This window comes from Enhydra lutris, unplaced genomic scaffold, assembly GCF_002288905.1.
Source record: "Enhydra lutris kenyoni isolate GAN:26980312 unplaced genomic scaffold, ASM228890v2 scaffoldscaffold6, whole genome shotgun sequence".
NCBI classification, from domain to species: domain Eukaryota; kingdom Metazoa; phylum Chordata; class Mammalia; order Carnivora; family Mustelidae; genus Enhydra; species Enhydra lutris.
The window spans coordinates 41,403,960-41,418,921 of NW_019154090.1; the positions used below are offsets into that span (position 1 = coordinate 41,403,960).

General features: G+C 42.3%; 1 protein-coding gene across 1 annotated transcript in view; it reads right to left on the reverse strand.

The window, feature by feature from the left end:
* The window catches only part of LOC111141654 (kinesin family member 16B), a 282,534-nt gene that overhangs the window by 210,988 nt on the left and 56,584 nt on the right, over nucleotides 1–14,962 (reverse strand). Inside the window, exons 11-12 of the mRNA XM_022494378.1 lie at nucleotides 9,133–9,198; nucleotides 5,891–5,950 (exon numbers count right to left, since the gene is read on the reverse strand). Coding sequence (XP_022350086.1) covers nucleotides 5,891–5,950; nucleotides 9,133–9,198 — 126 coding nt within the window. The remainder of the gene's footprint in view (nucleotides 1–5,890; nucleotides 5,951–9,132; nucleotides 9,199–14,962) is intronic.

Genomic DNA, 14,962 nt, shown 5'->3' on the forward strand with positions numbered 1-14,962 from the left:
CCCTTCTGCCACGCCATCTGTCAGGCACTCGAGAGCTTTATGCTGTGGTCCAAACTGACTGTGATTTATTTTGAAGCACAGAATTCAAGGAGTTATCTGGAAGTCAGATAACATATCTTCGAGCATTTTTTTTTTCATTCGTTGATGAAATGCGAGAACAGAGAAATCAAACCATGTACTGAGCAGACAAACCAAAGAGGTATGTAAAGGGTAGGGCAGGGGAGGGGAGGAAAGTGGGAATGGACAAAGCATTTGGGGGCTCGTTACTTGGAAAAATTCATCAGCAGTAAAACATATGGGATTTATAAAAAACCAAGCCAAAAGGCACACGGGAGGGGTATCAAGTAGTCACTTTATAAACCACTTCAAACACTGAGTAGTTGGCACGATATTGAAGCTATGCAAATGGGGAACCGATACTGTGGCCTTGGGAACGCACTGATCCCATGGCTTCTAGTTGCTGGATTTATCACAACATTAAGTTCCGAGACCCAAGAGAGTTATCACCGTTTAACACAAATTCAGCCAGGATGAAAAACATATTGGGCCGCATTCTAAGAGACTAGAAAGAGAGAGGAGAAAGAGACGAAGAGTCCAGACGGAGTCTCTGGGGCTGGCACAGCATGGCAAGAGACTGGGATGTGGCACTCTGGTAGCAGACCAGGTCAAACCATGAAACAGAAGCCACTTCAGGGCTTACATCCCAGGGGCTTTAAACAGGGAACTGGCTGAAGGAGGAGCTTGAAAGCCATGGGGGATGGTGAGGCTACCCTCAAACTGACACCAGCGGGAATGGGCATCACTCGTGGGCAGGAGAGACACAGGGGTGAGGCCTGTGTCACCAGGCAGGACAGCACCCAAGGCGTCGTGTGGATGCCACAAGAAGCTGGAGAGCGAGAGGTCTGCTCTCTTGCTCCAATCTCCCGGGGACTACCACAGGAGCCCGTCAGGCCCCAGGAGTCCATCCCTCATGACCCAGGGCAGAGCTGGAGAAGGGGGAGAAGAGTTCAAGAGCAAAGAAACCAAGCCCGTTCCCCCCTTTCCTTAAACACTATGGTGCAGACCCAGGAATCCTGGATTCTGACAGAGCGCCTCTGAGGAGGAGTCTGCGAGCCTGCAGCTCCGACCAGCTCACAGATGACAGTGATGCTGCTGGTTCAGGAGTCACACTTCAAAAGGCAGATATCTAATTGATCCAGATGAAGGACGGGACCATAATCTAAAGCAAGGCAGCCACAGCACATTCCTTCCAAAGATTAAAAAAAAAACCACACTCACAAACAAGCCTTTCAAAGAAGAATGAGGAACATACGATGGAGGGTAGAGGTAGGAACAAGACCACTGCATGCACAACACCCCGTGTTATTTCTCCCACCGCTCCATCAGCTGTGTATGCTTCCAGGTCGTGAGGGGCTGAACGTTCCCCCTAAAATTCAGCTGTTGAAGTCCTACTCCCCAGTACCTCAGAATGTAACTATATTTGGAGACAGGACCTTTAAAGAGGTAATTACACTAAAATGAAGCAGTTAGGGTACAATCTGCCCGATGTCCTTATAAAAAGAGGCGATTAGCACACAGGGGGTGACCAGCGGTGCAGGCACACTGAGAAAAGGCCACGTGAGGACACAGAAGGGCACCAACCACAGGCCAAAGACAGAAGCCTCAGGAGAAACCAACACTGTGGTCTCAGACTTCTAGTATCCAGAACTGAGAAAATGAATTTCTGCTGTGTAAGCACCCCAGCCTGTGAGGTTTTGTCTGACAACCCCAGCAAATTAATATTAAGGTCTTGGTTTTTGTTTCTTGATACTACTTTAATGCAGTTAAGTTTTTGCTGCACGCCTGCTCTGTAGAGAAGCTGAGTTCCAGAAGCTGGCTCCCAGGATGATAAAGAGACAGTCTTTGCCCAGACCCTGCTCCTGTTCAGAGGGAGAAATCAAGGCAACCAACCTCAGATTGTGATGGTTGCTGTGACAGAGGTAAAACCGAATGCTATAAAGGCACAAGAACAAAATCATTCCAGTTAGAAAGAGGGGGAGAAGTCTGACTAGAGAAAGCACTTCCACATGGATTCTGACAGGCCTAGAAAGGGGAAGGAAGCATCTGGAATGGTGGAGCAACACAGGCAAAGGCCAAGAAACACTCAGAGACCCATCACAAAAGTATGCACTGGGACCAACAGGAATTCTGGCAGGGCGGGATGCCAGGGGTCCTGGGGCAGGCAGAACTGTCCAAGTAAACAGGGAACTGAGGAGACCACTGCCTCTGGGAGTCTAGACTTTAATTTCCAGGAAATGAAGATCAATGAAAATAAGGAAGGCAAGTTAAGGGGCAAGAGAGTGGATACACAGAGTACATCACGGAGGATAATAAAACTCTCATTTCCTAACTGCCCCAGAACAGCCTCCTTAAGATTAACATACTTTGTACCTTCATTAGCCACTTTCAAAATAACTCCGAGTTCTGTATTATGCTGTAGTCTATTACCTTGGATCTAGGGAAGAGGTTGCCGTCCACCCTGATTTCTAAGCTAGGAACCAGAGTATGTGACAGCTGTGGGTTAAGTGTCATGACTCAGTGAGTCAGAAAGGGAACAGAAGCCTGAGATGCAAGCCCCACAGATCAAAGCCTAGGGCTGTCACTGTCACCACGGTGCCCCCAGCCTGGCTGCGAACAGCCATATCCCTTCTCAGGGCACCAGTCTGGCCGGCTGCCTACCACTCTCCCTCCACCCCCACACAAGAGGGCCTTGGATCACTCATCCAGAGCAAGGGAAGCCACAGACCAAATTAAAAGAAGGGAACAAAGTTACTCCTTGGCTTGTGAGCATCCAGGAGCTCAGGATTTAGCGATTTAAAAGGAAATGAAGGGATTTCCATGTGTAATTCTGCCATTAAGGGACCTCTGCCTTACACACTGACTGAGACTCCTACCCCTGCATGAGAGGGGGCTCCCATTTACCCCTGAAGCAACTCCACGTAATGAATGCTGATAGACTAATCCTGGGTCTCATAACTGAAGGAGGAGATACAAGCATACGGCACAGATGGCTCAATACTGACAAAGAAGATCATTCTGATGACTGAAAAGATGGGTTATGCTCCTCTCCTTGGTCCTCTCTTGAAACAATACCCATGTGTCTCCTCTGAAACGACTCGCCGATACACACGGACAAGAAAAAGCAACAAGGCAGACACTCGTGGTACTAACAAACACCAAATCCACCCTTGCCTCTCCCTTCAATCGCCCGAATATTTTAACTCTCTTCATTTTTCTCCCCAAAAGTCTCTCCTTGGGTGTTCAGAATTGGAGGCTTGAAAAGGCCAATAACTGGCAAACAGGCAGAGTCCACAACTGGGTCCTGGCAATGAACATACTCCTGGGAATTTACTGGTTCACTGGGCCGGTCTCTACAAAATGTGCAAATTCTCTATGAGTTCCCAGAATTTGAAGGCTCACCTTTTACCATGGGCGTGTGTAAATTAAACCACTGATCTCAAAGCAGGTTGTACAATTACACCGCTGGCATCACTTTATTGTGAATGAAGTGTACTTCTTTCCCTCTTGATCTTCAGTTCAGTCAAGTGACCTGCTTTGGCCAACGTGATGCTAGCAGGCACGGTGCACACAGAAACTTAAAACGTGCTTGTACAACTAGGCCTGCCTGCCTGTACCTTAGCCAAGACCATGAGAAGAGTATGCCGTGGACAACAGCTGGTCCAAGAGGCTGAGAGACATGTGGAGCAGACTCCGAACCCACCCACAGCCTGGACCCAAGCCCAGCCAACCCCCAGCCAACCTGCACATGCATGAGAGAAAATGCTCTTTTAAGTCACTGGGTTGGAGTGGGTTCTATACAGCATTACTGGAGCAAAAGCTGACTGAGGGAAGAGTCTGACAACAGAAACATGGGAAGGGATTTCATAAACCACACAGATACAAACCCATCGGATAACAAGCCCGTTCCTCATCGATTTCCAAAGTGTGTTTTCAAATGCAGCATTTGAGTAGCTGCCTTTTTTTTTTTTTTAACCTCAGGCTTCAGGCACTGTCTTCCAATAAGACAGCTCTTAAAATATCAAACGTGAGCAGAAAACCACTACAGATTTAAAACACAAATACCAGCAGAGAAATCCAAAACAGGCTTATAAGAGCAAGAGATGGAAAAATGTGAAATATCATCAGCCTTCCTCATAACCTTTAACACCTAACACACCTCACATTTCCACTCTTCTCATCTGAAAAGTTATAAAACTATAAAAATAAAGAGATTTATGAATAATGGAATTGGAATGGCTGGACGACTTAACTTCAGGGCCCAGGATCACCATAGGAGGAAAAATGTAACAAAGGAGCGGAGGGGTCCATCATGGCGGCTCTCAGGCCGGATTCCTCCACGCAGCTGCCATAGAAACCCTTCTCCAGGGACCAGGGCTGCACACAGCAGAAGGGAGAGGCTCGAGTCTTCACTGTACTGCTGCGCTGCTGCCTGTGCGGACTGGCATACACGCAGTGATTCTCAGAGCTAACCATCTGGTTTCTCTCTTCCTCAAATGGAACAGATTTCCTTCCTCTCTCTTAGCAAATTTACTGAGCAAAGTGTACACTGTGCCATGAAAGGTCAAACGACGTGGGCTTCACAGTCAGGGGTGGTGGCACTGCTTCTGAGAGCTGATGCCGCTGCAGGGTGAAAACTACCCACATCTTGCGGTGGGGCATAATTCCACACCTGACTACCCTGAAATGTGAGTGAGGTCCTGGCTCTGTTTTCCACACAAAAATCTCTTGACACAGGAAATAACAAGGAAGTACCTCAAAATAATACGACACTATCATCAGAACCAGGAGGGGTGAAAAGAAAGGGCGCACTGGGAAACCCTCACTCAGGGCCGTGCTTTCTGTTACCGGAAGTGTCAGCTCTCAGACACCACAACCCACCCACAATGAGCAGCACAGCACAACCTCCCACCTCACCAGAAAGTCTTTTCAAGCCCCGGAGCAGGCCAGGCCACCTAAACGGCACATGGAGAACTGAACACAGTCCACTGCTGACCCCTCTCAGAGTTGTCAGACACAGAACTAACTCGCCTCCATGACACAGTTCAGTGGGTGCCCCGTTTTCAGGTACAGGGGATCCAAGTTAGGGTTCTGCCAAGACATGCAGCTAACCTTCATCTTTCCAGCCTCGCCAGTGGTAGAGGAGACCCCTCCTGCCGGGAAGTTTTGACTGAATGGGCCTCAAAAACAAAGCTAGGATTCAGCTGTCTCTGAATCACCTTCTCTCGTGAAGTCAGACACTATCAAAACTTATATTCAGCTTGTAACACACCTAGCACGGCTGACCCTCAACAGATGACTCAGGTTTCCCGCCAAACCAACAAAAACTGGGAACTTAAAGAAATACATATATTGAAGCATTTTGAGAATGAAAACTGGAAGCCACTGACGACTCGTTTCACCATGAGCCTCGTCAAACAGGCAGACCATCTCTGTCTAGCCCCTGAGACGGAGCAAAATTCCAATAGGAAATTACTAGTCCAGAAATTCCTGAAATCTAGCCATGCTAATGCATGCGCATTCTACAATATTGCCATGGAACATATTTTCCCCCCCTCATCTAACATATCGCTTTTACACTGGGTTTAACAAAAGCAGGAAGGACGCCCCTGAAAATCAAGGATGCCCTTGAATATTAAGGTGAGTTTAATATGTGCTGAGTCAAAAATGGAAAAACCTGTCTTCAAAATCAAACCAGAAACCCAATCCCCCAAAAGTCACTGATCTTACCTTAAGCAAAGCACATAATAGCCATATTTGAGAGAGAAAGAAAAAATGTTTTACCTATTTAGGCCAAGAGAGTAAGATTAAGGCACCATATTACAGTCCTTACTTTCAAAATATTTTGGGTTTCATTCCACTTATTTGTCCATTCCTTGGTCAATTCTTGAACCTAAAGGAAAAACAGACATGTGAGACTATTCCATAAGAAACTTACTGTGATTTTCTTCTAGAAAGTTTCCAAACTCTTAGAGCTTATCGAAGGATGTACGATATATTTTTTGAATTAGATAGCAATTTCAATCTTTGAAAGAACTATCACCAAAGATAAATCAAAAAAGCTAATCTCGTCCTACACCTACATTAAGGAAAAGAACAGGAAAAAAAATTTCTCAAGTTGCCTAGAGTTTTACAACACTCTTTTTCCTGGTATACTTAAATAAAAGCTGCTTCCTTGGATATTAACTGAAAATGACAAGTTTAAGGATGACAATGTCCCATTAAATCAGTTACTTTTTTCCTGATTATACTTTAGGGTCTAAAAAATAGTGATTTATGTTTCTTTCTAATTAGATGTGGTGATTAAATCACCCTAGGTGCTGCAGTTTTCTTTAAGAGATAATCTGCTTTTTTAGCTAATTAATAGGGTTTATAAATCTCATTCTATCTTTAAAAAAAAAAGGTTTTTAATTAACTCTTTTAGCAAAAGCAAAAATCTTTTGATAAAAATCAGCTTCTTCCCAGTCTGCTATAACTCAGGGGAGAAAGCATCCACAATTTTTGAACATAGCACAGTTGGAAACTGCTTCTCAAATTTAATGAAAATATTCTGCTGGTTCCATAAAACTTTTTAAATGGTCCAGTATGTGATTCTAGTAAGTAACCCAGTGATACAGTACCTGACTGAGAGGTAGAAAAAACAGAATGTGTCCCGTAAAAAGGAATATCCCTGAAGCTAAAACAGAGTAATGGCGGGCGGGGGGGGGGGGGGGGCGGAATATGACACGATTAGACAGAAGACACTCTGTCCTTTGAAAGCCTTTCTCCTAATTTAACACCTCTGCTGCTTCCGCACTCTTGTCCCATCTGAACTTACTGCTCTTCCCACTGAGGAGCTGGCTTCCTTAACCAGGCCAAAGTGCATGCCTAATACTCTTGCCGCACACTCTCTTCCAAGGGAAGCCCCTGCCCACAGGCCACTGAGTACAGTAACTAGAAAGGGCATTCATGTCAGAAACCTCCCTGACAGAAAGCCTTTGTGACTGACAGCAAGTGAAGAAACTGGAGCAATGGTTTACCCAAGAGCAAAACCAAAACATACCTAACCCACCTATATCCAGTCGTTCAGGGGCCATTCACTTTACTCCATTCACCCCCACACAGGGCTGGACTAAGTTAAAATCATTATCTCCTCATTTTTACTAGTGAGCACAGTGAAAATCCATCATCTTCTTGGTTAAAAATAAATAAATACAACACACAGGACCAACCCTCTCTAGCTTTGGTTTTTGCGTGTTTTTAATGGTTTGCGAAGACTGTCTTCGCTGCCTGGGACTGCATGCATGCTCCGGTCTCTCATCCCCTGCGTGACACCAGCCTCAGTCTCTAATGATAGCAGTTAAAGCCACGTGGCTATCAGGGTTTGTTTTGGAGAAGATTTCAGAGAGGGAATAGTTTTATGCCTTCTTTCCCTAGAGGAGAAGAAAAGATTAGTGTATGGAATTTACCAATTTATTATAATAATCAGTTAACAGATTCTCCCTGGCAATTTATCTAAGAAACGCAGCATTCAACAGTAAATGCTTCTGCATTTCACCAGCAGGTATGTTCTCCCTGAAGAAACAAGCCTATCAATCCTTTTCAAATTCAATCAAATAATTCTAGCTTTAAACAAATTGTTAAGTATGCCTTGAGTTGATTTTACTATTAAATTTAAAGCAAATAATCTTCACTTATAAAACAGACAGAGGTGGGATACCACCTCTAACAAATGATCAGGTGATAAGATTTATGGCCAAGCAGATAGCAAACAATTGTAAAAGGTCAGCAAAAAACTAGATTAAAAGTTACAAATTGTTATGAACAAGATAGGTAGTCATTTCTGTCACAGCATGTGTAACACATTTAAATTAAAATGTTTATTGGTTTCTATTAACTTGCTAGGTACTCCTGAAAACGATTATTAAGAAACAATTTAAGACTATATCAGGACATTTCAAAGCACTCAAAATTAGAATTTGAGTACTAAAATATAAAATTTCATGAGAAAAATAGGAATTAAGAAACTAATGTTTTTACTAATGCTATTATCAGCAAATTCATCAGCATAATTATCTAGGGAAATGTCAACAAGTTCCTAACTACAACCCAATTTATATTTTCAATATTGTATAGTCTTGAAGAGCTTACCAACAGAATCCAATTTTCTTTCTCTATCTATTTTAACCATTCAGCACAGTGAACAAATTCCAATCTCCAAAAATGTTCTCAATGCCTGTTTTTCTTTCCATGGAGGAGTGTTTTTTTTTTTTAAAAAAAACAAAAATAGCATAGAACCAGGTCACCCATGAAATGTCAGGGGCCACAGCATCTCCAGAGCTGCCCTCTCTGCCAGTCACTCTTCCTGCTTCAGCTCTCACTAGCTTGAGGGACAGTAAGCATCTATCAGGACTATTCAGAGTTTCTCCAAGGGCTGCACTTCCCACCAGAAACAAAGTAAAAGAATGATTTAAAAAAAAAAAAAAAAAAAAAAAAACCTAAACAGTGGTCATGCTTCAGCTATAGTGAAGCTGTGGGGACTACCGGTGCCTCATGAATGCTGAACATGGCCTCCCTCGCCCTAGTCACCTCCCCCCCCCCCCCCACCCCCATCTGCTCTGAAGGACCCAGAAGCCTTGCGGCTTCATCAGCACTGCCTGCAAGTGAATTTCAATTGCAGTTAACTATCTGTACAAAACATTTATTAAGTCACAGAGAATGTGATAAGATATATAAAAAGTCGACTATGGTGCTTCTTTATTTTTTTTTTTAGTATTTTGCTTATTTGAGAGAGAGAGCACACAAGGGGCAGGGAGGGGCAGAGGGAGAAGCAGACTCTCTGTTTAGCACAGAACTGGCAGGGGTCCGGCTCGATCCCAGGTCGCTGAGATCTCACAACCTGAGCTGAAGTCAGATGCTTAACTGACCGAGCCACCCAGGCGCCCCTATGGCGCTTCTTTAAAAGTGCAGTGCGGCAGAGGAAAGGTTAAGTGAAATGAAGAAGGAAAATGAGTTTTGGACAGCAAGTACCAAAAAACATGCTTAAAATAATAGCAAAAGTCAGGATTTAAAAAAACAACTTGAGGTATCACTTACTCTTGCTTCATTCTGCTGAAGTTTTTCCTCCATACTTAAGGCTGTGGGGGAGTCTAAGAGGGCGATCTACAATTTAAGCCATAAAAGAGAACAGCAATTAGTAAACAGCAATTATCTGCAGGAAAGATTTGTCCATGATTGACAATTATCAAAAAGTACTATATAAACTATTAAGCAGAGGTAAAATGTCTTGTCCCATACCGCCCAAAAAGTGTCAGTCATCACTATGTCTTCAATCGATGGGGTACATATCTCGTAATATTCAAAACCATGGCATCCTAGCAAACCTACATTTGCAATACAAATCAGTAAAGCAAAGGAAAAAGACAAACGTGTAACATACTGACATTTTGCCAAAATCAAACACAACCTAAATCCCTAGATCTGAAAGGATTCATCTGTTATAAACACGCACAATGTAAAAACTCAAAAAGAAGCATAAATCTTGCTCAACCCCAGGCTTCTGAGATTTACCCACCTTGATACATGCAAATGAAATTCATTTATTTTCACTGCTGGATTACACTCCATGTATGGTATGGCTAAACCACAATCTATGTACCCACTTTTTTTTTTTAATCTATGTTGCAAAGGTATAAAGATTGACATAAGAACGATAAACACCAAAATCAGGCTAGAAGTGGGACAAGGCAGACAGAGCAGGAGAGGCAAAGGGAGCCAGGTGGGACACACAGGGGCTCTGACTGTGTTTGGGAACTCATAATCTGAGAGGCAGGGACCTAGTACTCCCTAGGATGTCATCAGAAATAAAAGAAAGGGGTCACAGAAAAGGTAGAGATGAGAGCACACAGTCAACAATGTAACAGCATTATACGGTGACAGATGGTAGCTACACTTGTGGTGAGCATAGCATGTAGAGAAGCTGAATCACTCTGTTGTACAGCTGAAACTAATGTAACACTGTGTGTCAACTAGACTCAAAAAAAAAAAAAGGGTCTTCCTCCCTCCCATCCCACAGGCAACCAGTCTTAGCCAATATACTGCATAAATCTGCAATTTTTCGGGTGTATGCAAGCATATTTTTGTTGTTTTTTAAACAAACAGCATGAATACTATTCTGAATAGTGCCATTTTCACTCAACAATATATCTTGGAAAAAATTCAGTACAAATAAATCCACTTCATTAATTCCAACACACTGTGCAATATTCCACGATATGGATATTCCATAATTTATGTTAATACTTCCCTCTTTATGGAAATGCAGGGTTTTTTCTAATCTTCTGTTTCACCAGCAATGCTATAAATGACTATCCTATACCAGTTGCCTACCTTATACATAGCTGTATCGATAAATTCCTCGAAGGGAATTTGTGAGTCATTTATATGTATGATTTTCTTTTTAATTGCCAAGTTGTCCTCCTCAGAGACTATAGCATTTTTTCATTATTATTTACCTCTCAATTTCTATTCAAATGAAAGCAACAGCCGCAAGGTGATCTTCTTGGGCTCAGTTCAACATTCAGGCTAACAAGACTACCGGGGGCCACACTTGGCCTCTGTCTCCTCAGCAGACAGCAGAGCTAATGACAGGATGGCAAGGTCCTCATGAAGTCTCTGCAACTGTCCTCACAGCTGTCAGGAGCTATTGTCTTTGGCCCTCTCGAAGGGTTGAGACTCAAACCTGCAGGTGGGGGGCTCACCTTGGCTTAGACGCCCCACACCCCACAGGAGGCAACATCTCTTGCAGAGGCCTACCCCCCGAGGTCCACAAGAGACACACCCAGTTACCAGTCACTGCACTCAGAGAAACCCAAAATCATGGCTTCCCGCACACACTTATAGTTCATGTATAGTCCGTCCTAATCCTGATGCAAGTCTTCTAGAAGGGGTCATTTTTATCATCAGAGATGTTGCCCCGTTCTAAAGCTGGCATCCCACGTTTTCCAGATTAGAGAGAATAAAGCCAGCAAGTTAACCATTAGTAAAGCAACTTCATCCTTAGTGAAAGGAGAGGAGTTCTGCTAATGCATGACGATGGCACATGGAGGCAGCACCTAGCACGTTGTCTTGCACCCAGATGGTACTAAACAAAGAGGTGCCAGTGAAGAAATGCAAATGGCGGGCGTTATTATGACTGCACTGTTTATATATGATCGGCAATTTTCAAAACAATCAGCAACCCCTTTACAACATGGCTAATTTTACAGACTCCACTCTTGGCATCTTTCCTCTCTACTCAAAAGCTGAAACATTCCTACCGCATCAACTACTCAGCAGATAATCAGACTGAACACAAGCATGCAGGCTATCATGACCGTTACACCTTTTGGAAACCCAACCTGAGTCCTTTTAAAAGAAATTTCAGGTAAAACTAAACCATTTTCAATTAAAGTACTCTTTGCAGGGTGTCCATTTTTTTAGAAACATTTTTTTAGAAGAAAAATGTTCAGGATTAAATAATACTCAGATGAAGTTCATGCGTTAAATCAATTACACTACATCAAAAATGCAACGTTATCAACGCTACTAACCACATGGACCAGCACCTGCTGCCTCCTACCCTTGCCAACGTACTCTGCAGTCAAGCATTGCGGAGCTGTGCCCTTCCGATAGGTTTTTTAAGAATTTTGAGGTATAATTTACATAGCTTAATGACTATTTGTCAGTGTGCCCATTTTTGTATATATATTCATTTCACTATTCTTAGTATTTGCATTTACTGTATTTCAAGGGACGTTGAGCATATTTTCATAGATTAGGAACCATCCGAAACTTTTTTCTGTGAACTGTGCTCACATCCTTTGTTCACTTTTCTATCAGCTTGTGATCTTTTATCTCTTTTCAATATTTTACTTATTTGAGAGAAAGAGAGAATGAGCAAGCACAAATGAGGGGGGCAGAGGGAGAAGCAGGCTCCCCGCTGAGCAGGAATGCCGACATGGGCTCCATCCCAGGATCCCGGGATCATGACCTAAGCTGAAGGATGATGCTTAACTGACTGAGCCACCCATGTGCCTCTTTCTTATCTTTTTTAATAGAAGCTCTTTTCATAATAAAGAAAGTGTACAAGTTGGCTATCTTACTTTCCTGGTTTGCACTGATTAGAGCAAATTTTCATGGTGTCATATAAATATGCTATGTTGTTCCTTAGCTTGGCCTATATGAGCTCTCATGAAATGAGAAAGAGGAGTTATGATTCCCTGTGGCAAATGTTTTTAGCTTTGTCTACTGCTATTTCCTATAGTGTTGTTGTGGGTTTTTTTCCTTTATAAAAGCTGACATCATGTTTGATTTTAGTTATGAATTGCACTCTTTGCTATAATAAAGTGCCTTTTTTATTTATACATTATATAAAATATAAAAACAACATAATGCAGTTTTTATACCTCCTTCTTTCCCCTTTGAATTACCTAGTGGACCTGTGCTTGGTCTTACAAACATCATGTAACAGTTTTACTATGTGACCCTCTCAGAGATGTGTCCATCTTAAAAGTTTGCCCGTGAGGACATTTTTATTATCCAGCTATCATTTAAAGTTTCTCTGTGACTCCAGCTACACAAATAAGAAATCCATTCTACTTCCATCTTCTCTTCTTGTCTTTCTTTGCCTCCTGACTTTTCTGGCTTACTTCATTTCTGTATTGTCTAATTTTCTTATCTCCAGATACATTCAAGAGAAAAGGAGTTCACAGACATTCTCTCTTGCCAGATTCAAAGCAGAAGTCTGAAAATATGCTTTAAATGTAACAAAAGAGAATACTTGAAAAGACAAGCAATCAAAATGCTTGACTTCATTAACCATCTGAGAAGTGCACACTAAAACCCTTCTGAAGCCCAACTCCACATCCATCGGATGGTTACAAGGAGAAATGGACAATCCCATGTGTGTGGCTGGGGACCCGCGGCAACCAGAGCTGGCACCTTCATACACTGACGGTGGAATCTAACTTGGTAGAGGCTCTTTAGAAAACTGTCTGGCAGTATTAGCAAATATATACACAAATATATACACCTTCTGACCCACCAACTCCACCCACCCTTAGGTATAAACCTAGTCGAAATGCATCTGTACCTTCACTAAAAGACACGGAGACGAGACTCAATAGCAACACTAACAGTCCCAGAAAGGGACTCCCCAAATGCCCATCAGAATCAGAAGGGAGAAATGAGCTGGGACACAGGTGTCTGATGGAATTCAGTACACAAGGGACAAGGAACGACCCACAATTACGGGCAACAACGTGGATCAATCTCATGAACACGACACTGAATGGAAGAGAGATCAAAGGAGTATATACTGCATGATTCCATTTATACAAAGAACAAAAACAGACGACTATAAAACCTAATCCATGCCCTCAGAAGTCGGGGTACTCTTGAAGGAAATGACAGGTAGCACCTGGAAGAGGGACACCAAGGGGGTCTTCCAGAGTCCTGGTAAGTTCTGTTCCTTCATATGGGTGCAGGTTAGACGGTAGGTTCAGCTTGCAAAAATTCACTGATCTGGATACTTATAATATGGAATTTTCCTGTACCTACACAATTCTTCAATAAAGAGCTCCTATATATGTATATACAAACCACTACATATATATCTGTATATCTCTATCTGTGTAGTAGGAGAAGCAAATACATGTTCGATTCTTGTGCTTTATTTACGTTGTACTTTTGAAACTCTGATGCACATGACCCTGGGCAATGGCAAATACATAAACTTATTAAAAGGAGGAGCTGATTTTTATTTAGCTGTCCTTAAGCAAATAATGGAACTTTGATGTGAATATTCAGTGAACCATGGCAGCATTTGGAATATCACCAGAATAGAGCAATGTCATCAGAAAAAATTACAGAGATTTTTTTAATGGGCACTTAAGAACACCTGCTTATTTTATTGAGCATCAGAAATTTAATTAATTTAGGATAAGCCTGTATTGTCTCACAACAATTTCTAGTTTCATAGTGTAATAAATTATTTTAAATTGGGATTCCTGTTTTTACTATAATGTATTAAGTTTAACAAAGAATTTTATCTTCAATGCATTCTAAAATAGACTTAACTGTCTCTTCCATCTTCACCCTCAAAACTACAGCAACAAAAATACTCCTTTAATTATACTGCAGCCATTGGTCATAAAAGAAGATAAAAGGCCACTGGCACATACAATACCTCTAAAGACATTCCTCAGATAGAATATGTAAAGTTTTAATAACTTAAAGTTTTCTGCCCATATGATAAGGCTCCCTTCAAGGATTTCCTCAGTTTAATTTAAAAAGGCTGTTCTTCCTTTTTTTTCTCCCTTCATTCCCATAACTCAGTAAACCATTGAGAACAAGTTGCACCAAGAATTTTCCAAATAGGGGCGCCTGGGTGGCTCAGTGGGTTAAAGCCTCTGCCTTCAGCTCGGGTCATGATCCCAGTGTCCTGGGATCGAGCCCCACATCGGACTCTCTGCTTAGCGGGGAGCCTGCTTCCTCCTCTCTCTCTGCCTGCCTCTCTGCCTACTTGTAATCTCTGTCTGTCAAATAAATAAATAAAATCTTTAATTAAAAAAAAAAAAGAATTTTCCAAATACTTTCCCTCACAGATGTAAAGTTTGGATGACCCTATCACATCACCCCTAAATGTTCACCTCAGATAGGTAATGTTTTAATAACACTGAAAACAAGATCCCAATAACATGGTGTGCAAATTAAAGCAAATATCATGTCACAAGTTAGAGGAGCCTGACAACATCACATACAGCTGGGTCATTCACTCTGGCAACTGCCTTTCACACACAGGAAAGGTCCACGTCAAAACATAAAATATACGTGGAGATATTTCTAAGTGCAATGAACAATTCCTATTCAACTGTCATCTTACGGG